The 24,483-nt window shown below is 40.5% G+C and overlaps 2 protein-coding genes and 1 non-coding gene across 7 annotated transcripts; all 3 read left to right on the top strand.

Annotated features, from left to right (window-relative positions):
• Positions 1-4,982: 4,982 nt before the first annotated feature.
• Positions 4,983-5,121, top strand: LOC121055407. Its single transcript, XR_005812534.1, has one exon. It is a non-coding gene; the product is annotated as a small nucleolar RNA Z247 (small nucleolar RNA).
• Positions 5,122-13,723: 8,602 nt separating this feature from the next.
• On the top strand, positions 13,724-15,795 carry LOC121055376. 5 transcript variants are annotated; one of them, XR_005812512.1, is made up of 2 exons: positions 13,724-15,175; positions 15,423-15,795. XR_005812512.1 is itself a non-coding variant. In XM_040527829.1 (1 exon), exon 1 carries the CDS (start codon positions 13,879-13,881, stop codon positions 14,896-14,898), a length of 1,020 nt encoding a protein of 339 aa, XP_040383763.1. In that variant the 5' UTR covers positions 13,724-13,878; the 3' UTR covers positions 14,899-15,378. The 5 variants fall into 5 exon arrangements, 1 of the variants encoding a protein (XP_040383763.1); XR_005812509.1 differs by having other exon boundaries at positions 15,398-15,795; XR_005812511.1 differs by having other exon boundaries at positions 13,724-15,190.
• A 6,837-nt stretch (positions 15,796-22,632) lies between these two features.
• Positions 22,633-24,370, top strand: LOC121055298. Its single transcript, XM_040527352.1, has 3 exons — positions 22,633-22,643; positions 22,885-22,969; positions 23,829-24,370. The coding sequence occupies exons 1-3, from the start codon at positions 22,633-22,635 to the stop codon at positions 24,279-24,281; spliced, it is 549 nt and encodes a 182-aa protein (XP_040383286.1). The 3' UTR covers positions 24,282-24,370.
• The last annotated feature ends 113 nt before the right edge of the window (positions 24,371-24,483 follow it).

Below are 24,483 nucleotides of genomic sequence, written 5' to 3'. Positions count from 1 at the left end.
TGAGGCTCATGCTGGCCCCCGTGTCCCAACATCGTACTTGTTTTGGCAGCATGAGCCTAGCCAAGTGGCCATGGATGAAATCATGAAACTGATGAGAATGTGTGGTCAGGGATACATACAAGTATGTACGTATAAGTATGTACTACGGAGTATATACGTATATAAACCAACAAATCCTTGCCTCCTAAGATCAATCACATCAACAAATCATACTTAGTTTCAGTAATGGTTATGAGCTAGATATGTACTCTCCCCATCATAAAATAAATAAACCTAAAATTGAATGAGACATATCCTACTATAAGCTTAATAAATTATCCAAATTTGTGTTGGTAGAATACGTCGCATCGTCGGATTATTTTGGTAAATTGTTTAGATTTATTTTACTAGAATATGTGACGGCCAATTGTAGGTTTGTTTATTTTAAAACGGTGATAGTAGAAACAGATCTCAGTGAGTGGTTAGATTAGTGATCGAATTGATTGCTGCTGGCTAGCTAGATATAGGTTTGCTAATAGGTAGGTTGGATGAAAATGGATTAAATGGGTTGGATTTTAGTTTGAATTGTCTTTGGTTGGGTGAAAATAGATTGTTACTTCAAATGGATTGGGTTGGGTTGGGTTATAAGGACAGATGGATTGATATGGACTGGATTTGGATTTGGTTAGGTGATTTTATGTTTTAAATAGATTTAACCTGTGGAGGGTAAATGGATCCTTTAATTAAGCTAATAGATAAGAGAATAGACATACGTGGGATCCACATGTAGAAATTGATCAAAATTTACACAAAGTTGCTCTTACACATAATAAATCATCCCGCCAAATTTCAGTCAAATTTGATAAATTTTTATAGTGTAAACACGAGTTTTAAAATTTTAGGTCCCAGTTTATACAAATGGGCACATCCATACTACCGAAGTGGGTTAGATACATTTTAACTAAATGTTTTGGTGCGGGTTAGACTAAAACTAAAGTTGGATTGGTTTGTATTGGATCCTAATGAAAAATAATTGAGGTGGGTTGGTTTGGTAGCCTAGCTAGTAAAGAGATGGATTGAAGTGAATTTGGATTGGATCCAAATCCATTAGCAGGCCTAGCGAGATACTACCTGTTTGGAGGGAGGAACCGAGGATGACGATGTTTCAGCAAGCTTCCAAATCCATGGCTGGCAGCAAAGCCTCTCTCACTGTCATTGGCCATGCTGATGCATGCATGGCAGTATGATGCTACGCAAACTTGTCTGCCTAGCTTGTCTTTTCTCCTAAAAGGCCGGCCGGTAGCCATTGGAGTTATCGATCAGTTATGCTTATGTACTCTAGTCGCATCTCTTAGCATATCAGTTGAGTATTTTACTTGACATAGTAGTTTTATGAAGTGATTTTAAGTGCAATTATATGAATGTGTATTTAAAATTTTCAGACGAAAGAATATCATGTCGGGAGACCAAAAATTCCAAATTATAAAAACTGCTTCCTAGAATATGAAACCCTATGTACACCACAGTTTTTCGATTATATATATGGAACCCTGTCCGAAAGAGGCTAGGATCCTCTGCATTTGATACAAATGTACTACAGTAATTTATATTTGATACACCTCTCAACCGTTGGATTAAAACGAATGGCTGAGATTTATTACTATAGTTATTATTATAATAGAAAACAGTGTTTTGGATTACTGTTGCTACAGTGTTTTTTGTACCGTTTGTGTCATTGAATTACTATTCTCATATGAACAGTGGTCCTCTGTATTACTGTAGAGGATCCGGACTCGTCCGAAAGTACGAAAACTGCATACGAAAGGACTTTCAAGCGAACATTAAGGGTTTTAACTATTTGACTAAAAAACTCATAATTATTTTATTCTTAATTCGGTGCAGTAATAAAAATAGATGCTTACCAGTTAGGCTATACGCTAATCTTTTTTCATTACTCTTTTGACGACCCTGTCTTAAAAAAAATCTAGTATCTCATGTCGTAGTTGCACACGATCGAGATCGACTTTTTCATGTAAGTACATCTTGAAAGTGAAGTCTGCCACCATCAATTATTCCTGCATAAGCGTAAATTAACGTACACACAATTTTTGTTCATGTGTGTACCTTGCTAGCCACAAGATCGAGACGTACCGAGCAAATAAGGGCTCCATTGCTACTGCTTATAAGCCAAAATTTAAATTTTGGAACTTAATTTTAAACTTGATTTTGTGGTTTTTTCATCATGGTTTCTTTTACACATTTCGCTTTTGAGTCGTTATGGATATGTATATAAAAGTTTTACCTGTAAATTATTTTTCGTTTGCAAAAACGCGTTTTCGCTTATTCCACCAAAAAACGAAACGATGGGAGCCTAAGTAAATCAATGTACTGCTCCAGTTTCATAATATCTATTGATTTGGATAAGATTGGTGTTAATTAGAAAAGCTCCTATAAATAACATTTAAAATATTTTCTTTAAAAATATGCGTACTGCATAGCATATGTATATATTAATATATATTGAAAAGTATTTCAATAAAACCGTATACTTTTAAGTATTTCTGCATATATTGTAATAGAAATAGTGATTAAAGTTATTTTTTAAAGACCGTATTCTTGTCCAAAATAATATATATTATGGAACTAGAGGTACAGGTGTATATTATTATACACCAATTTTTAATCGATGAATCATATAGATTAATTGGTAGTCAAAATTCTTCTGTTTTGTTTTGGATGGCATGGTATCTATACACAAGTACCCTAGCTAGCACAAGTTATATGCTTTATTTTAGTTTTCGATTCAGCCAATTATCTTTTTAGAAGAGTTGGGGCCTTTTGTCCCATCACTCTGTATTATTCATTTCAAAAACAAAGTTTGTTAGAACGTTCTGCGCCAGTCAGCTAGCACAAATCAGAGATGTAAACAACATATGGCAGTATCCTAAAGTCAATGGAGAATATATATAAGACACACATACACAATATACTCCAATATCTCAAAAAGATAAAAGAACAAGCACAATATATGTTGTACTAACCTATTCCGTCGATTGAAATGTTTCCTCATTTTTCTCCAACTACAATATTTTTTTGGCAACAGTATAAATGCAGTCACTCGTATATGCTTGTGCACTCACGCATATGAACGGACACATATACCTATATTTTTAGCACATTCCAATACTAAATCGATCAACGTGTCTTGGTATATATTGGCGAAGTTATAGTGAACTCTCACCGTATATGGATGCATGAGTATATCACATATTACAGAGAATAAATAATTTGCCAAAAAATGCAAACAGACTCCAGATATAAGAACTAGGGTGTGCAGGCTATTAATTAGGTGAGTTTATCATGAAATTTTACTTTTTCAAATTTGACATAGGCCCTATATATCGTGACGCCCATACAAGGGCTTAGTAATAATAGCTCTAGTTGATGGGTGTACTGTATCATGCCCTCTACTTAATTACTTAATTCATAGTAGTAGTTAGTGGTTAATTAGAATGGTGGATGGTTAAGTGATGTGAAGGCAACAAAATGGGCACTCGATCCCATAATTGCCTAAATCCAATATATATACACCCCCATGCATTTTTTGGGTCCGATATGATATGTATATACAGTGAGAAGATATCAGAAAGTAGCGCTATTTTTTATGTAAAATTTCATATCTTAGATACTAGAAGATATTAAATTATATATTTATATAGAAAACAGTGATACATCATAGTATCTCCTAAATGATGGAAAAAATACTCATATAACCAATTAGTAGTGTTCAAATATATAATTGATTAGCTCGAATACTCTGCTAAAACCATATATGGGTAAATTATTATTATTATTATTTTGTCCATTCGAAAATATAGTTATGCTTTTTATATGTCCAGATTTTAGAATGGAGCGAGTAGCTTGGTTTGATATAAATATCTCAAACCATATCGTGTATTTTCTTTAGATGATGAAAACCCGTTTACTAGCTCCTATGGCCTCTGCAACCACATCATAATATACAGTACATTTTAACTAATTAATAAGCTATATATAAAAGTGTACTTTCTAAATCATAATTAACAAGAAATATCATAGATTGTACACCCGATTAAGAGTACGTACGTACTTGAATGGGACTGAACTACGTACATACATATCTCCTTAATTATCAGCTTTCCACCAGCCAAATTAATGTCTAGCGAAGAAGATCTCTTTTATTTTCCTCAAGATATTATAGATAGAGAAATTAATTACATATTGTTAGATAATATTGGTTGAGATGGATATGTGTATGCGTCTGTTAGGTTGTTAAGCCTAGATAGATAGATTATGCTCTCAACTAATCATGTACTTATCTCTGTAAACAGCCAGGCTAATCTGCCGGTCTCTGGATATGTAATCGCCACGCCGTGGGGCTGTTCCCGGCTATATATAACACGCAGGCGTCCACGAGGCAAAGTGAGACGTTTCTCCACATGGTATCAGAGCCGAAAAACCTCCACCCAGATCCATCAATGGCATCCTCTTCCTCTCTCTCCTCTCCTAGCCTCAACAATCAGTCCGTCTCTGAGAAGCTGACCAAAGCTAACCATGTCCTTTGGAAAGCACAGGTGTTAGCAGCTCTTCGTGGAGCGCAGATGGCCGGGTTCCTAGATGGGACTGCTGCTGCACCAAGCTCCACGATCGTTGTCACCAAAGATGACGGCAAGACGACGGAGAAGATCCCCAACCCGGCGTTGCCGCAATGGAAGGCACAAGAACAACAGGTGCTGAGTTACCTGTTGTCTTCTCTGTCACGTGAAGTTCTCACTCAAGTTGCGACGCTCACGTCAGCAACAGAAGTGTGGACTGCTATTCAAGAACTGTTTGCTGGCCAATCTCGAGCTCGCGTCATCAACACTCGGATGGCCTTGTCGTCTACCGTGAAGGGAAACCAGACGGTGGCGCAGTACTTTGGTAAGATGAAATCATTAGCTGATGAGATGGCATCTGCAGGAAAGCCTCTGGACGACGAAGATCTCGTGTCATATGTGCTGGCAGGACTGGATTTTGACTACAATCCGGTCGTGTCATCTGTGGCTGGGCGATCAGAACCCATTACACCAAGTGAGCTTTATGCTCTTCTGGTAGGGTTCGAAAATCGGCTCGAGCTGCTCCAGAATACGTCCCAATCTTCTGCCAATTCGGTGTCACGTGGTGGAGGGCGTGGCGGAACTGGCGGAGGCCGTGATGGACGCTGCCGCGGCCGCGGCAATGGTGGTCGCCGCGGGCATGGCAACCCTGGTGGTCGCAATGACGGCAAACCAAGACCCACCTGCCAACTGTGTGGGAAGATTGGCCATGTTGTGGCCAAGTGCTGGAAGAGGTTTGATACCTCTTTCACTGGTGACGAGAAGATCGTCAACACAGCAACCAACTCCTATGGAGTTGACGCAAATTGGTACGTCGACACTGGAGCGACGGATCACATCACTGGGGAGCTGGAAAAGCTGACGATCAAGGACAAGTACAACGGCAACGAACAAGTTCACACCGCTAGCGGTGCAGGTATGGACATTAATTATGTTGGTCATACTACAATTCGTACCCCAAATCGTTCTCTTCTATTGAAAAATATTCTTCATGTTCCCCAAGCACAAAAGAGTCTTGTTTCTATTCATCGCTTTAATAGAGATAATAATACCTTTATGGAACTTCATCCCTGGTTCTTTTTGGTCAAGGATCAGGTCACGAAGACACCTCTGCTACGCGGCAGGTGTAAGAATGGACTCTATGCTCTCCCAACCAGTGATTTCCCTTCTTCACACAAGCAGGCTTATGGTGTTGTCAAGCCGTCATTAGCTCGATGGCATAGTCGTTTAGGTCATCCGTCGTTTTCTATCGTAGATTGTGTTATTAGTCACAATAAATTGCCTGTAACTAAAGATTCGAGTCATGAATCTGTTTGCGATGCATGTCAGAAGGGAAAGAGCCATCAGTTGCCCTATCCTAAATCTATTAGTATGTCTACTGCTCCTCTTGAGTTAATCTTTTCTGATGTATGGGGAGCTGCCCCTACTTCAGTTGGCAATAAATCCTATTATGTTAGCTTTATTGACGATTACAGCAAGTATGTCTGGGTGTATCTACTCAAACACAAGTCTGAAGTTTTTGAGAAATTTCGTGATTTCCAAAACCTTGCTGAACGTCTGCTAAATTGTAAAATCAAGGCTGTACAAACCGATTGGGGGGAGAGTATCAACGGCTCAACACCTTTTTTCAACGTATTGGCATTGAACACCATGTAGCTTGCCCCTACACCCATCAACAGAATGGCTCGGCTGAGCGCAAGCATCGCCATATCGTTGAAGTTGGCCTGTCTTTGCTTGCTCATGCCTCCATGCCACTTAAATTCTGGGATGAGGCCTTCACCACTGCTGCTTTCCTTATCAACAGAACTCCCAGCCGTGTTATCTCTTTTGAGACACCTCTCCAACGTCTCTATAATCTTCCCCCCGATTACTCTCGTCTTCGCACTTTTGGGTGTGCCTGCTGGCCCAATCTACGCCCCTATAACACACGCAAACTTGCTTTCCGATCCAAACAGTGTGTGTTTTTGGGCTATAGTGCTCTCCACAAAGGGTTCAAGTGTTTAGATATCTCTGCCGGTCGTGTCTACATCTCCCGCGACGTCATCTTCGATGAGTCCGTCTTCCCGTTTGCTGCCCTTCACGCCAATGCTGGCGCCCGGCTGCGATCGGAGATTAATCTGCTTCCATCCCATTTACTTCCATCATCGTTTGACTCAGGGGACGAATTAGTAGGTGATCAACCGCTGATTAATGATCCTAACACCGCATCTGAGCATGCAACATCTGAGCATGCAAATATTACAGGCGAACATGCAGACTCAGATGCAGAAAGCACTGGTGATGCAGAAAGCACTAGTGAAATCCCCGGAAATTTTGATGCTGAACAAGTATGTCGTCATCAATTTATGCAGGGAAGGCATGCTTTCGAGGAAGAACAGCATGGGCGTGCGGCCAATCCCGAGACAGATCGGTCGCTGTCGTGCAGTTCTCCATGCATGCACAGAACTACGTCGCCCGCCATGCAAGACCAATCGCCATCAGCCTCCGCTGGACGCATGCATGCAGATTCCCAGGACTCCGGCGCAAGCACGCATGCAGACTCTCTAGCTAACGCACGGACGGAATCGGCAGGATCGTCTACATCAACATCCCCTGAATCCCCGGTGCACTCTGATGATACAGCGCCTAGACCAGTGACCCGTTCGAAGCGTGGTATTCATCAACCAAAGAAATACACAGACGGTACAGTGAGGTATGCATGTCTCACACAATCTGGTGAACCAAACAATCTGAATGAAGCCCTCACAAATTCAGATTGGAAGAATGCTATGAACAAAGAATTTGATGCTTTAATTGCAAATAAGACTTGGCACTTGGTCCCACCGGAGAAAGGAAAAAATGTTATTGACTGTAAATGGGTATACAAAATTAAAAAGAAAGATGATGGGACTATTGATAGATACAAGGCTAGATTAGTTGCTAAAGGTTTTAAGCAACGATATGGTATTGATTATGAAGATACCTTCAGTCCAGTAGTTAAAGCAGCTACTATTAGACTTGTTCTCGCTTTAGCTGTCTCGCAGGGATGGAGCTTAAGACAACTTGATGTCCAGAATGCATTCTTGCATGGATACCTAGAAGAAGATGTGTACATGAAACAACCTCCGGGGTATGAGATCAAGGGTAAGACAGATTATCTGTGCAAGCTAGACAAGGCCCTGTATGGTTTAAAGCAGGCGCCTAGAGCCTGGTATTCCAGACTCAGCAAAAAGCTAATGGAGCTTGGGTTTGTACCCTCAAAAGCAGATACATCACTGTTTATGTTTCATCAGAAAAACATAGTTATGTTTGTATTAGTCTATGTTGATGATATTATTGTAGCTAGCTCATCGCCTGCGGCGGTTACAATCTTATTGAAAGATTTGGAAAGAGAGTTTGCCCTTAAAGATCTTGGAGATCTGCATTACTTTCTCGGTATAGAAGTAAAGAAGGCAGAAAATGGCTTGCTGTTGACGCAAGAAAGGTATGCAAGTGAATTACTAAAGAAAGTAGGAATGAGTATGTGCAAGGCAGTCAGCACGCCACTTTCTGTAACTGAAAAATTATCAATAGATGAAGGAGAACCCCTTGGACCTAATGACTCAACCCAATATAGAAGCATAGTAGGTGCATTGCAATATTTAACACTTACTCGTCCTGATATATCCTTTTCTATTAACAAAGTTTGTCAATATCTACATACACCTACTACATTGCATTGGGCAGCGGTCAAACGTATACTACGGTATATCAAAGGCACTCTTGGTCTGGGTCTCAAGATCAGTAAATCATCTTCTAGTACTGTTAGTGCCTTTTCAGATGCAGATTGGGCAGGATGTTCAGATGATCGCAGATCTACAGGGGGTTTTGCTGTATTTTTTGGATCAAATCTCATATCCTGGAATGCAAGAAAACAAGCTACGGTATCTAGATCAAGTACAGAAGCTGAGTATAAGTCTCTAGCAAATACGACTGCTGAAGTTATGTGGGTCAGAAAATTGCTAGAAGAACTACGGATACCGCATCCTCAATCATCAATATTGTGGTGTGATAATATTGGTGCTACTTACCTATCAGTTAACCCTGTATTTCATGCTAGAACTAAGCATATTGAGGTAGACTACCATTTTGTTCGAGAACAAGTGGCAGCCAAACAATTGGAAATTCGATTTGTGTCTTCTCAAGATCAAGTTGCTGATGGATTCACAAAATCTCTGCCAGTACAAAAGTTAATCTTGTTTCGTCACAATCTCAAGCTTGAAGACTTGAGATCGAGGGGGAGTGTTAGATAATATTGGTTGAGATGGATATGTGTATGCGTCTGTTAGGTTGTTAAGCCTAGATAGATAGATTATGCTCTCAACTAATCATGTACTTATCTCTGTAAACAGCCAGGCTAATCTGCCGGTCTCTGGATATGTAATCGCCACGCCGTGGGGCTGTTCCCGGCTATATATAACACGCAGGCGTCCACGAGGCAAAGTGAGACGTTTCTCCACACATATAGCTTTCGTTAATTCTGTTGTCAAACGCAACAGGACGTGTACGTAGACCATATCGTGATTGTACGTGAGGAAGTACTGAGTAGGAATTGAGAAGAACAAATCAGAGAGCGACATATTAATTTGCAATATCAAACATTGAAATGGAATATAATTATTGGGAACTTAAACTATAACTAATGGCATGGTCAAACATAAAGTTTTATTCATTAATTAGTTGAGAGCTCAATAGAGACACCACGATCGACAATATCCACACCTATATTTTTGCTTCTGTTTATGCTTATAAGTTAGCATTTGAATTTTTAACCTTAAATTTGAATTTGATTTTTAGGGGTTTTCATCGAAGTTTATTTTTCAGTCTTGACTTTTAGATCACTAGGAATATGTATATAAGAATTTTATTTATAAATTATTTTTCATTTACAAATATATCGTTTGATATTTATCCATAAAAAATCAAATAATCATGCTTCTTTTTAACGAAACATGGTACAAATGTAAACGCTCGTAAGTCGTAACGCGCACGCTTACCCCTGTAAATCCACACATACGCACCCAGCCTATGTGATACCGTTCAAAGATTGTGGCCGGGCCTTGCACACGGGGCACTCACGTCCACAAATATAATAATTACTGGTTTTATATTATAAGATTTTTTAGCCTAACATAAATTCAGCAATTGATGAATTTATATAATTTATATATATATCTATATTTATTAGCATTTATATAAATTTAGACAATACATCTTATATTGTCAAACGGAGGGAATAGATCAGAATACAAAGTAAAATTCAGTGCAGACAAAAGGAAAAAAAGAGAGAGAAAATATTTTTACAAACACGTGGTGATGAATATTTCGGTAGGAGTATTAATTAGGTAGGCTCTCTTACGCCAGCAGATGGAAATATATGTACATACAAATAGGAGTGTAATTAAAATAAATAACTGGGATCTGCTATGCGAGCTGGCACGTACGTCTACGTACATACACATAGCATAGGCCTACTCTACGAACATGTATGTACGTACCCCGAGAAGATTGACGTGAGTATATATACGTCCGTACATATGTATGTATGTACGGCCGAGACCGACCGACCGGCCATGTGAGGATGTATACATAACGTAAGCCGCCTATACGTACGTATTTTGTACGTTTCTGTATACGCACGTGCCAGTATAAATCTGATTAGTCTGTTGCTAGCAACGGGTTTATGTATACGCTCGGGTCTGTTTGGAAGAGCTTTAAATTTTGAGAAGCAGTTGCTTGATAGTCAGTTTGTGAATTTCTTCGGTCTCTGGATTCTCAGTTCATTTTTCCAGAATCTTTAACTACAGATTCTTATGAGCTTTTCGAAAAAACTGCAGCGGAGAGAAACTTTCCAAATATGCTCATCGTTAGCGCCGGCGTCGCCATCGCTGGCCAGTACATAGCTATCCAATCCCATAATTTTGACAAATATGCATGGAAAATGTACTGTATACTGTTAGTTAAAGCTATCAATAAAATCTACTGTGTATGTGGAATGAGACTATTTTTATTTTCTTTTTCGAAAGGCCATCTCAAATGAGAGGTGTATATACTCCGTTGTTTTGTATGTTGACGTTGCTAGTTAACTTTTAAATGTTAGAACGTTCGTCTTATTTAACTTTTTTTTAAAGAAATATGTAAAATTATAACAAAAAGGCCCAAAGCTAGTGGAATTTCGGAAATATTTTGCCGAACTCCAAGTGTAAATTTGATTAAACGGAGGCCCATCCCGTCCCAGTTGCACGCATGAAATGGGCCGTCGCTCGCTGCCGTCTTTTCGGCCTAAAAGGCCCAGCTCGCTGAACATTTTTCAGTTTTTATGCTGTCGGCAAACTGTGACCATTTCTGCATCGTTGACAGCTTTACCTCTTTGTCAAAATACAGATGTTCATGTACGAGTACGTAGTAGTTCCAGTATGGTATTTATATCTTTTACACCATGGTGGACTTTCACGGTGCTTGGTCGTACATGTTTGAATTTTAAGTTGTATTGGCACGGAAAAGTACAGGTCAGCAGCTTGTAGTATCTCTGTTGAAACTCACTGCCACGAATGACTTCTAAAACCCATCATCAATGATCCACATATTCCTTCAGCTGTTTTTCGAGTGGCTTTTACTCTATTTTGATTCTTTGTAAAAAGAACTAGTTTGAGCAAGTTTAATAGTACAGTCCTATTGATTATATAATTTACCGTCAATCTAATGGCGCAGTCATACAATTATTGGTCATAGACATATACTGCATCATTAATATTGTGGCTCACCTTAGGGGGTGGTTAGTTAGTGAAATGAAAATTTTTGAATGTCACATCAGACGTTTGACCGAATGTCGGAAGGGGTTTTCGGACAAGAATGAAAAAACAAATTTCACGGCTAGCATGGAAACCGCGAGAGAATCTTTTGAGCCTAACTAATCCGTCATTAGCCATAAGTGCTACAGTAACCCGCAATGCGCTAATGACAGATTAATTAGGCTCAAAAGATTCGTCTCACGGTTTCCATGCCAGCCGTGAAATTCATTTTTTCATTCTTGTTCGAAAACCTCTTTCGATATCCGATCAAACGTCTGATGTGACACGCAAAAAATTTTATTTCCCAAGTAAACACCCCTACAGAACGCCGTTTCTCCCAGTGCTCCAGCGTTCTGCTGCTGCATCTGGGCTTGCAATGGTTTCTTCGATTCTTGCCACGAGACCTTTCTGACGTTGATTGACTGACATCCCACTGCGATCTCGAAGCAGATCACTGTACCAATCACGGTCGAGACCATCTGATTCTTCCAGCAGCAACAGCTAGGGCGTGCGAGCTCTGAATAGTTCTTGATTTTTTGGCCGTTCTTTGCTGCAGCTTCAGAGTTCACTGCTGCTGACAAGGTAGCTAGCTCACCTGAAAACTCAGTTGGAGCGAACGATTATGGCAGCTACCGGCAGAGTGGTTACCTACTCATTCGTTGGTAATCATGGCACTTACACAGTCACCGACCTAAATTTGTCATCTTGCTTTAACACAATATGGTTATTTTTGTTCCTTTTTATGCTTAATCAGAGCATTGGTCCATGCTTCAGCTCCTCAAACCTTGTCAGTCTCAAAAGGTGGATGGATGGATGGATGCCTTGGACCTAATGAGATGTTTCTAGTCCTAAGCAAGATTTTGTCTAGCTGAAGGTTCCATTAAATCGGTGATAGCGATTTTTTGGTTTATAGTCAAACAAAATGGGAGGCATCGCCGGTTTGTGAATCAACAACCCCCTTTCTTTCAGGACATTGACAATTTGACAAACTGCTTTGTTGGTCAAAAACTGCAGTTAAAAAAACTCAACAATTCAGATTATTTGACCTCCACTGTCATGCTCAATCTTATGAAATTTGTAGTACTAGACTACTAGTTGATCTTTGCAGAGTTCCAGGTACCATCATTCACAGCTCATTTTTTACAACCACCAAGGCACATTCGTACCGTTGCAATATAGCCAACTACTAGCTTCACGCCCTGGCTAGATCCTTCAAAATAGTAAAAGTTTTGTCATTTTAAAGTATTTTTTAAAAAAATGGATCTAAACAATAGGGTAAAAAATGGCAACTTTTCATTTGGCATTTGGTAGTCTAGAGTAGCAAATTTCATCAAAAAGTGCATATGGACATGGACCACGTCTCACTTTTACTAAAAAAAATGGTAACTTTTAGATGTCTCTAAACGCCAACTTGCAAAAATACAATACCAAAACTTTTGCTACCAAAACTTTTGTCATTTGTCATTTGTTATTCAAATGTCTTTAAACAGGCCTCAATTCATCTATAGTCAACTCATACAATAGCTACATACAAAATATATATTATCATGTCCCACATGTCATACACATATTATGTATTGGAGTCTGTGCTAGAGCTGACTATAAATTTATAGCTTACTTCTCTTCTCTTTCCTCTCTTATCCGCTTAAAATATGTTTATAACTGGTTTATAGTCTGCTATTATTTTACCTGCTCTTTTAAGTCACTCGTCAGAAATCCACATTGCAGAGTTTCCCAGGACCCACTTATGGTCTGACCAGCTGGCCCCACATGCCAGGGACTACCAGAACACCAGAAGAATGTTCTTTCACAGTTGCACAACGGCAGCAGACACCTGATGATTCTTCTGAAGATCTATACATGCATAAATTTCTGTACTTGCAGAACTCATCTCAGCTCTGTTGCTCCTAACTGCCATCAGATTGACCACCCAAACCTCACCAACCTCAATAACTACTATAGTTAATTACCCCTTGCTAATTTCTCCTTCCATATCTTAGTTGTGCATCTTGGTTATACAACGATCGAAAGTGTTATCATTATAGTTATATCATCTAATGTAATTTACTGAGATTCAGTAAATCTTCCATTCTCCCCGAGAAGATAGCCTAATATTTTCGCTTCTGTTTATGCTTATTAACCAAAATTTAAAATTTTAATATTAAATTTGGAGTTGATTTGAATTTGTTTTATCGTAGTTTCTCCCTCCATATTTTTCCTCCAAATAAAAGCAAACTGCAAACATTAAACTAACAACCAATACTAATCCTCTCCCTTCTCTGTCACTCTATCTATGAGCATATATGCTATCCACTCCAATACTACAATCTTGCAAAAAAAAAATCTAGGACTAAAATCTAAACTAATCTCCAAAGAATAAAGGAGGGAGATATATATTGGTTAGCCAAGTGATAGGTGGAGAAGAGAGGTAAAGGCAGAGTCTTTGTGAAGTGATCATGAAGCCGCGTCCATCTCCGGCGCCGGCGACTTCCGGCATGCTGGCCAGGCTCCGGCCGCATCTCACGCGGCTCACCGTATTTCTGATCGTCTTCTCCGTCGGGTACTCGGTTGGCATCATGTCGTCGTCGTCCATCCGGCCGTCTCCGAAGCCGTCGCAGACGGTCATACGGCCGCACGCCGCGCACCTCACTGCCTCCACGGCTGTCCCGGCGACGAACGGCAGCGCCGCGGCCGCGGCGAACTACCCGCGCTCGCCGCCGCACGATCTGTTCCGGTTCAGGGAGGAGTGCGCGGAAGCGATACCGAGCGACGCCGTCGTGCGGACTCTTCTTGACAAGCTGTTCGACGGGGAGAGCCCGTACGACAGCTTCCCGCCGCCGCACACCGCGGCGCTGCTGCACCCGGCGAAGGAGAGGCCGCGTGGGTGGGGGTCCACCGGCGCGGTGTTCGCGGAGCTGATCGAGGAGGTGCGCCCCGACGTCATCGTCGAGCTCGGCGCCTTCCTGGGCGCCTCGGCGCTGCACATGGCGGCGGTGTCCAAGAACCTCTCGCTGTCGCCGGCCATCCTCTGCGTGGACGACTTCCGCGGCTGGCCGGCGTTCCGCGACCGGTTCCGCCGCGACGTCCCGCCGCCGCGGCACGGCGACGCGCTGCTGCTGCCGCAGTTCATGTCCAACGTGGCCGCGGCGGGGCCCGACGCCACGGCGCGGGTGCTCCCGCTCCCCTTCTCCACGGCGTCCGCGCTCGCCGCGCTGTGCCAGTGGGGCATCTACGCCGACCTCATCGAGGTGGACGCCGGCCACGACTTCCACTCGGCGTGGGCGGACATCAACCTGGCCTGGGCCGTGCTCCGCCCCGGCGGCGTCATGTTCGGCCACGACTACTTCACCGCCGCCGACGACCGCGGCGTCCGGCGCGCGGTGACGCTGTTCGCGAGAGTAAAAGGCCTCACCGTCCGGCCACACAGCCAGCACTGGGTCCTCTCCCCGAAGCCGCTCCACCGCGACGGCCGGTGACTCCTCGCCGGCGCGCACACGGCAAAAAAAAAGCTCTCATTCTCACAGTGCGCCTGTCGCCGTCGCCGGCGGGGCCACGCACTCGGCGACGTCGGCGTCCACCGCCCGCTGCGTGGAAAGCTCGGGATCCACACGTGTTCGTCCCAAACTCTCAACCACCACCCTCTCTCCAGCTCCATTCTTACACAAGAATCAACTCAACAACACTCTCCTCTGTATTCTCAATTTATATACTATAGATACCAAATTTATACACACGATCTTATACGTTCATCAGGTGAGATTACGACATGTAAGTTTCACTGTTTCTTTATTTCTTTTTTGCTTAACCACCTGATTGTTCATTTAAAAGTAGATTAAATCCTATGGAGTATAAAATTATGTATGAATTTTTGGACAAAAGTAAAGTGTAACTCTGGCTTCTCTACAAACATATCGTGATCTATATGAGCACAAAAAGCAGGGGATGTTCTTATCAAACTTTTTTGTACGTGGACAGTGAAGTGTCGAGTGTGTGTGTGCAGTGCTAGCAAGCTAGTGACCAAGAGCAAAGATGGCGATTCCAGTTGGTGGCGATGGTTGTGAGGTGACAGTGATGTTTGGTGGCTAGTGGAGCAGGGAGTGATGCTGTTCGCGTACCGACCAGAGGAAGAAGATGATGATCGGAAAGCCATTGGAGGAGGAGAGCAATGGATGGAGATGGCGATATGGGCACAGGATAGAAGAGAGCTTTTTCTCTGATTTAAGTTTTTACTCTGATTTACGGCTTGTTTGAGCAAGCTTCTCTGCTATAGTATTTTCCAAAAGCTATTTCTGTCAGAAGCTATTTCAAACGGTTCACAACTTATAGATTCTGAAAAATAAACTAAGAATTCAGAAACTGGAGAAGCTGGGTTTACAAGCTTTTTTAAATTCTCAAAAGTTAACTAATAAGTAGCTGCTTTTTAGAATCTAAAACGGTTCTAAACATACCATTAATGAGACTGACATATGAATCCGATGTCAGTAAAACTCACGCGTCAACTTCTATGTTAGAGGCAAAGTAACATTAGTAATCTCAATCCAGCGGGATGGAGAGGAGATCGAGCAGCGAGTGACACGGTGGACAGTAGGTCAGCAGTGATTGATTTGGCTAGATGTCATTATTGTAGAGTGATTTGCAAGGTAGTTAATCATCTGGACCTTAATCATCCCATAGATGAGATGATGCAGAGTCTCAGTCAATGGGAGTGTGCATGGATTACTGGATGCTTATGCATGCATCAAAATTATTAAGAAGCACCTATCTTATCGCTTATGTGAATGCTTGTAAGCTAGAATTTAAATTTTTGACTTTAAATTTAGATGTGATTTTTGGGGTCTTTTTTATCAAATTTTATTTTTTAGCATTGGCTTTTATATCGCTAAGAATACATATATAAATTATTTTTTAATTACAAATATACCATTTAGCCTTTTTCGTGAAACACAAAAGTAATCATGTCCCAGAGGTCCGAGGTGTTTTGCTTGTGGTGTGTCATTCTTCCTGCAATCCCTTATCTGCTATTATTTTTGATTTTCTAGAGGTTGAGAAATTTTATTGTCTTTGACAAAATACTAGTAGTATAATGTTTGTTATCTCTCCCAATTATTAGAAGGTGCCACCTTTATCCAACAAAAGGTTGTTTTCTGCCATAAAAAATTAGCAGTGAGAAGAAAGGACAAAAGTGTCCCTTTTTTGTAAAAGGAAAACATTATTAGGCGGTAGATAAGAGATAGGTGCATGGATAAAATTTATCAATTTACACTTTATTATAAAGAAGACAAAAATTAATTTATTTTAGACAAATTTTAAACTCTAAAACCTAATTTATTTTGGAACAGATAGATAACAAATTAATTTTACACTACAAAATGTAATACTCCTATCTTTCCAGGACTGCAAAATCGCCTTTCTTTTTTTACTACTCAAATCATCTCATCTATGGGAGTATTAAGCAGTAGTTATACTGTTACTCTCAACACATAAAAATTGAGCATTATCAGTAAGTATTCAGCACTTTTATGCCCCATGTTCTTCTAGCCTGTAGATGAAGTCAGGCTGAACTTTGGTGGTTTAATGTCCCTGAAAAATCTACGCTGCATATGTCATGAAATTCGGATGGACCATTTGAACGTACTCACGTACCAGGAACAGCCAGTACAAACCTGAGTAACATCAGATAATAAAACGAACTGGAAATCTCCAGAAAATATTTTGCTGAGTCACAGGCGTCTCATAAACAACAAGCATATCAAACCAACCGGCGATCACGACCGGCACACCATCCGATATATGCAATCGATTGTGATATAGTGCATTTTTGTTTATCGAGGAATTAAATCAGTTGGGATATTAATCACTGCAAGATGAAGGTAGTATATCTCTATCTCGTGCAGAAATTTTTCTGAAAGATGATCCCCCAGGCATGTTTCCAAAAGTCCATGGACTTTTGTGAAAATAAAGAAAGCCGTCGAAAGTATTATTCGAGTAAAACTTTTACAAATCTATTTAAGTGATTTAAAAGCTATGGTAAAAAAATCTAAAATCAACTTTAAAAGTTAAAGTTTTAAAATTTAAAATTTAGTTGTGACTAATAAATTAACAAACTATGTGTAAGCATGTTACAGTAATACTTACCGTCTATAGCTCTAAAAATAATTTGTGTATGTGAATATAGCTATATGCTAGGTTTAGATTCGTATACAGAATTTTACCTAGGGTTTAATCACGAACGATTAATGAGACATGCTTATGCTCTAATTTATATAAGCAAGTCTAATCACAGCAAGTAAAAAGTAGAAAGCTGTTAGCATATAATTAATTGAGTATTAGCTTTTGTAAATCTGGAAAAATGATTAATTAGACTTTTAAAAGTAACTTTTATATATTTTTAAAAATATATAATTTGAGAAACGTGTGCTCGAAAAAAATAAAATTTAGCTCAAATGCTTCTTGCAAACGCGCCCAATAAACGGATAAACGGAGGAAAAAGATCAATGAGGCTGGCTCATGTGTGCACTACGGAGAGGCAGCAAGAGGACGGGGATGGTGACAAGGTGTCAGGTTGGCAGGGGATGAAAACTATCAGACGACGAGACGGGATCAGGTGGAGCGTCTCTTTAACCGGTTTACCGTAATTATGGCTTTTGTTTAAGTTAAAATAGTAAATTTTTAAAAATAAATTTTATATTTGATTTTATGTATTTTTATTTTAATATTTATCTTTTTTAACTTTAAGTCGTTAAATATATATATATATATATATATACACACACTAGCATACTGCCCGTGCGTTGCAACGGTAGTTTGCATGCTATTAACATTATTTTTTGGTATGTATCATCTTTTTACTGCTTTATTGACATGTGGGTCTGTTGGCCTCATAATCTTTTTCGTTAACGTGAGTGATTGATATATGAGATTCACAATCATTTTTTCTTTAAAAAGCAAAATAAGATAAAAAAAACATGGAGTTGGTGGCGGTGGCGATTCACCGCCACCCCCAACCACCACCGCTAGAAAAATTTATATATATATATATATATATATATATATATATATATATATATATATATATATTTTATCTATAAATTTGGTTTAGTCGTAAAACAGCGGTTTCACCTTTTTCTTTTAAAAAATATACTATGCGAGCCTAGATGTCGCTTTGCTGCATTCGGACGCCCCTTGCATAGTTGCATCGCCGTAGAAAGAAGCAAACCACACCGCCTTTTTAATATAGGGATCGCCGTCCGATCAGGTGTAGTAGATAGCCCCAATCTCATGCGCAGATTTCAAAGGTGGTCATAGCCACTGTTCAGTTGAGCACTACTCCCTCCGTAAAAAAAAAAAAAACCGATTCTTCGGTTTCCGTGTCTAACGTTTGATCATTTGTTTTATTTAAAATTATTTAGGAAATTAGAAAAAAATTAATCACACGTAAAATATTATTCATGATTTATCATCTAATAAAAACAAAAATATTAATCGCAAAAAAAATTGAATAAAACGGAGAGTCAAAAATTATAGGTAAAAAGTGAAAAATTAGTTTGTTTTAGGTCTGAGGGAGTAGATTATGAGCCAGAGTCTGAGTGGTACGATATTTTTCATCAAATCTCGACAAGCTTTGATCAAATTCCAGTTGGATTTCACTGTTTTAAATTTGAATTCTTGAAAACCATTTGAAACTTTAATCTACTTTCGTCCTGCGTCAAAACCTCAAAATTCCGTGATTATTTAGTAAGTTTTCATCGAAAACATAAACGCTAGTCATTGTTACACATTAATTTCTTGGTTTCTAAATGTATATAGTCCACGATTTCACATGCAGAATATTTTCGTGCAATTATATGTGCTTTAGAGACTGCACGTATATACTAATCAGATCAGAATATGAACTATAATTCAGTATAGAGAGTACCGATATACTAGATATAACAAACCAAAAGACTGATGGGGAGTGTCTCTTGAACTAAAGGAGAATGCAAGAGAAGCTAAACGTCTTGAAATATTTATTTCAACCTGCTAAATATTCTGTTCTTAAGAAGCGGAGCAGCTGACAGATAACAAAATCTTCTGTCATCTGAACATACATGTTGCAACAGGATACCAGCTGAACATATTTGGTATGATGAAACAACTTCTCCAAACGGTAGATCAACCTATGGATCATTAGAGACCCTAAGCTTGTTGCTCTCTTCCACCGTAATAATAGACAAAAGCAAAAACACTATGATCAAATAATTCCGAGGTGACCAAGGCTATAAAGCAACAAAGAGATGCACCTCAGATCAAAGGAAAAGTACTCGTGTGCATGGAATTGGTTCCTCTCTCTCCTATCAAAAAGAAAACACAGGTAAATCTACAATAATAAGATCTTATTAAGACCAAAAGTATCTACATAACACAAATGCCATGAGGTCGCTGGTCGCAACTTGGATAGAAGGTAAATTTTGGATGGGGAATTCGTGGTCACACCATTAATACCCCTTGTTGCCACGTATCCGAGCTCGCATGTCAACCTGTCGTGATAATTAACAGCATAAGTATTCCATACACAGATACACCTCTGGAGTAACACAAGAATAAACCTCTACCTCTCAATACCTCCAAGGACCATAAAAAAACTCACATTCAGGAGGTTATAAAGTGCATTAACACATACATACCAGTATAATGTATACAGAAACAAATCTTAGCACCCGATGCAATAATACTGGGCCAAGCCAGCCCAAATAGTCCTGAGCTAGGTAGTATGTCACATTCAGAACTTGTGTATGTGTTGATATGAGGCAATGAGTGTATTCCATTGGAAGAGAACAAAATGAGCTGTCCAACAGAACTTGAGAACTGGGAGTGTCATGATTATGTATCCTAAGCAAAAGATGCATATAAGGAGAAAAGACCAGCAGGGGTTTCAGGTTGGACATTTGAGTTCCTTATTCTATGACAGGATGCATGGCCCTACTGCATGGAGTTCGTTGTTTACAACAATATAGGGAGGGGGGGGGGGGAGCTGCATGGTAACTGAAGTAAAAAGGTCACGCAGTAATCAGGAAAATATAAAATATTGACCATTGATCTTCATGCACTCACGTTACCACACTACAAGCTTGTAAAGTTCAACATGTTTCTTTTATCTCAAACAATGGAGACAGTTATAGTGTTATTGGAATATCACAGGGGCTTGATTCTGACATCTAATTTGCATTCCAAGATCTAGTTTTGTTACTGCACAAGTAAAGTCAAGAGGGGAAGATTAGCACCCGTTCAATTCCTGTCCACCATTCTTATTTCTTGTCACACAGTTTCTAAACAGCATGGGTTCTTCAGACTTGAAACGGCGGTCTCGTATGCAAGTATGCATAACTATATAAGCTGTATTGTGGTGCATCTAAGACAAAACCAAGCAGTCTAACAACCAAGTAATGTAAAAGCGTAAGGAGCTTAGGGCCAAGGAATTTAAACTCTGCAGAAATTAACAGCTTACTCAACCCTGTCAGGCTGGAGCAACCTCATGCAGACCCTACTGCATATACTATCCACATTTTACCTCTCTGAATTCCTCTAACGACGTCCAGCTTAGGTACATTATAAAACCTAAACCGATCATAGTACCATATGTCAAAGCAATCTGCATCCAGATTGGTTCAATCTAACGAACATACAATCGAGTTCTAAGATAGATAGTGGCCCAAACCAGTGTGAGTTACTCGGAAGCCGGAACCCATGTACACCCTCGAAACGCATCCATTTGAGAGAATCACTACTCACGAGCACTAATGCACTACCTACAAATTAAATTATAACTCGCGCCACGGAGGGGGGATTGGATGGTCTGGTCAATGGCCATTGCAATTACCAAACAAGTATGTGCAAAAATAGGCAGATGGTTCACAGGTCAAAACATATTCATATAGACAGCAATCAGCAAGCTGCTCGAAGCACAAGCCACACAATCAAAAGTAACAAGGGAACTAGCATAGCTGATTTTTGCAGTGGTTCAGAAAAAAAAGTTGGAGCTGGAGACGTGCCTGGCCTCTCTTGCAGTTGAAGTAGGTCTCCCTCAGGCCGACGCACTCGCTGGTGATGTTGGGGACCTTCTCCCCGGCGCACTCCTTGTACGGCCTCTTCTGCACCTGCGATCTCGAGCAAGCCACACCGCCGCCGGAAAGAGCAAACCAGTCAGTCAGTCAGTCAGTCAATCGCCGTCCCCGGCAGCATCGAACCCTGACGGCGGCGGCGAAACGGGTGTGGTGGGACTGGGACGCGACCCTACCCACGCCAAACCCGATCGAAGCAAGCGGCGGCGCCATGGTTGAGACCGCGCGGGTGGAGAGAGAGAGCAACACGGACCTTGACGCAGTGGGTCTCGCTGAGGCACTTGACGAGCTCCATGGCCAAGCCCTTGCACGACTTCGCCATCGCTTGCGGGAGGGGAAAGGGGGCGGCGGAAGGGAAGGGAAGGGAAGGGTGGCGGCGGGCCGGCGGCTTCTCCTCTCCTCTCCTTTCCGGCCGGCGGCCGGCGAAGCCGCTCGGGCCGAGGCAGATTCCGGATGGGCCGGACCCACGGAATCTGTTTTGGCCCATAATAGCCCACCTCGGTTGTTGGGCCGGCCTGCATGCACATATGACGCTCCGTGTCGGGCCTGCTTTGCACGGCCCATGCTAATGAGATGCCTACCAAGTAGTAGGCACTACCTGCAATTTTAACATTTTATTTTTTAAAATACTTACTCCCTCCGTTTTATAACGTAAGATGTTTGACTTTTTTGTCACAATATTTGACCATTTGTCTTATTTAAAAAAATTATGGAAATATCATTTATTTTGCTTGTGACTTATTTTATTATCAAAAGAACTTTAAGCACGACTTATCTTTTTTTTATTTGTACTAAATTTTTGAAAAGACGAATGGTAAAACGTTACAATCCAAAAATTCAAACATCTTATATTATAAAATAGAGATAGTATTTTATAAATAGATCTTAAAAAAAACTTATTACATGAATGGACATATTTGACTATGCCAACATTACTGACGATGGCATAGCCCCTATTCCTACGCTTTCTATTCGTAAGTTTTGACAGTTCTGCCTTTTTCTTTAAAAAAAGGCCCTTATAGTTTGAAATGAAGGCTGGAATGTGGAGATATAGAAGAAGAAATTCTGAAAACGACTTGTGAAAATGAAATGCCTTGAACATTGTAAGTGGTCATGCGGATAAGGTATCCTACACACAAGCCAATAGTAGTACGATCGGCATGTGATTATATGTTCCTATTGGAATTTATCAATTTAATCATATGACGGCTAGAGTTGTAATGTTTTTTTTAAATGAAAATTTTTATTGTTACATGATCCATTTGTTAATCCACCCCAGTTGCATGGTTTCTTAAAAGAATTGTGGCGTACAGAGACGTGGAAGCTAGTTAGCTTAACCTGTAACAAATTGTCAAATTGGATCAGGTTATGTCAACTGCTGAAGATCAGGGAAGGAGATGCATGTGGATCATCTGTTACAGTGTACTTTCAGATTGATTACCAGAGGACAGTATGCAAGTACAGAAAGTAGACCCTCCACATGCATCCAGATGTGCAGGCATCCAAAGTACAGGTTCCATCCACAAAATACTTCAAAAGATAAAGTACATCAATTTTTGTGATTAGTATATCAGTTTCTGCTAAGACACAGTCTCCATAATACATCTTTTTTTTCTACTGCTCCATCTGTTTACTATTACAAAACATTTAGCCCTATCCAGATCTATCTATTAATCAATGTATACAACTTGTATATATGCCTAGATTAACATCTATATGAATATAAAAATCTCATCTTTTGCTTAAGCTTATGTTTATAAGCCAAAATTTGGATTTTTCAACCTTTTGGAGTTGATTTTAAGTTTCTTAATCCTATTTTAATTTCCAGCATTTGCTTTTAGATCAATAAGAACAAGTATATAAAAATTTTATTTATAAATTATTTTTTATTTACAAATATATCATTTGGTTTTTTTAACAATAAGCCAAAAGATGGGTCCATAAGTAAGACTATAAAGTCTTACGTTATAAAATAAAGGGAGTACTTTTTATCATAGCCAGTAAAACATGTAATATTGGTGACTAGTGAGCACCTTTTTTGTGATAAACCCATGGATAGAATGTTCATGCGTATGATCAAACACTAATGTTCAAAGTTTTATAAGTTTAACTTGATACATGTCTAGAACAACTACATGAGGGAGTACTAAACTAGAGATATGTAACTTGCAATCAGTACCTACTACATACTTAATTACTTCACTTGTTTGTTAATTCTGTGACAATTAATCCAGAGGCAACACATGCATCAGCAGCTTGTCCCTGCAAGTTGAGCACCACCCCTCTGCTTCTATAATAAATCCTCGCAGTGGCGCTGCATCCTCTGCAAGAACCGAAGCCTTCCTCTGCTCGTCGATCGCTCTGCTGCTTCAGGCAAGGAGAGGAGAGGAGAGCCGGTGGCCATGGAAGGGTTCATCCCTTTCGTGTTCGGCGTGATCAAGACGCGGAGGAAGAGGCGGCCGGGTCGCTGCTACGAGCGCCTCCACTCTCCCGGCGGCGCCGCCGGCGGCGCCGCCGGCGGCGGCGGCGGCAGCGCTGGTGCATATCTTTCCCAGAGCTGCCGGTACCCTGCCCGCGCTCATCCGGCCGACGAGGAGCTCGAGCTCCCATGCTACGACGGTGTACGTCGCCGCGCGTCGCCGGGGGGTTTCTCCGGCGAGCTGTCGGCCGTGGTGGGCGGCGGCGACGGCGACGACCGCGGCGTGTCCAGGTCGCTCCGGTTCAGCCGCATGCGCGTGCTTGCTTGCGTCTCCGGCGCATGAGTGTGTGTGTGTGTTTATATGCTGCAGCTTCGTTGTGTATTTAGCAAATTTTTTGTACAGATTACAGAATGATCAAGTGAGAAAATTTCAGTGAGTTTTATTTGCATCCAAGCCAAATTTCCTCTCTTTTTCCTCGTTTTTTCTCAATGGTGAGATTATCTAAATAGTCATTAAAAATATTTAAAAAAATAATAAGATAGAT

This window comes from Oryza brachyantha, chromosome 9 (assembly GCF_000231095.2).
Source record: "Oryza brachyantha chromosome 9, ObraRS2, whole genome shotgun sequence".
Lineage (NCBI taxonomy): Eukaryota > Viridiplantae > Streptophyta > Magnoliopsida > Poales > Poaceae > Oryza > Oryza brachyantha.
Note: the sequence above shows the minus strand (reverse complement) of the source record. Positions and strands in the feature narration are given on the sequence as shown.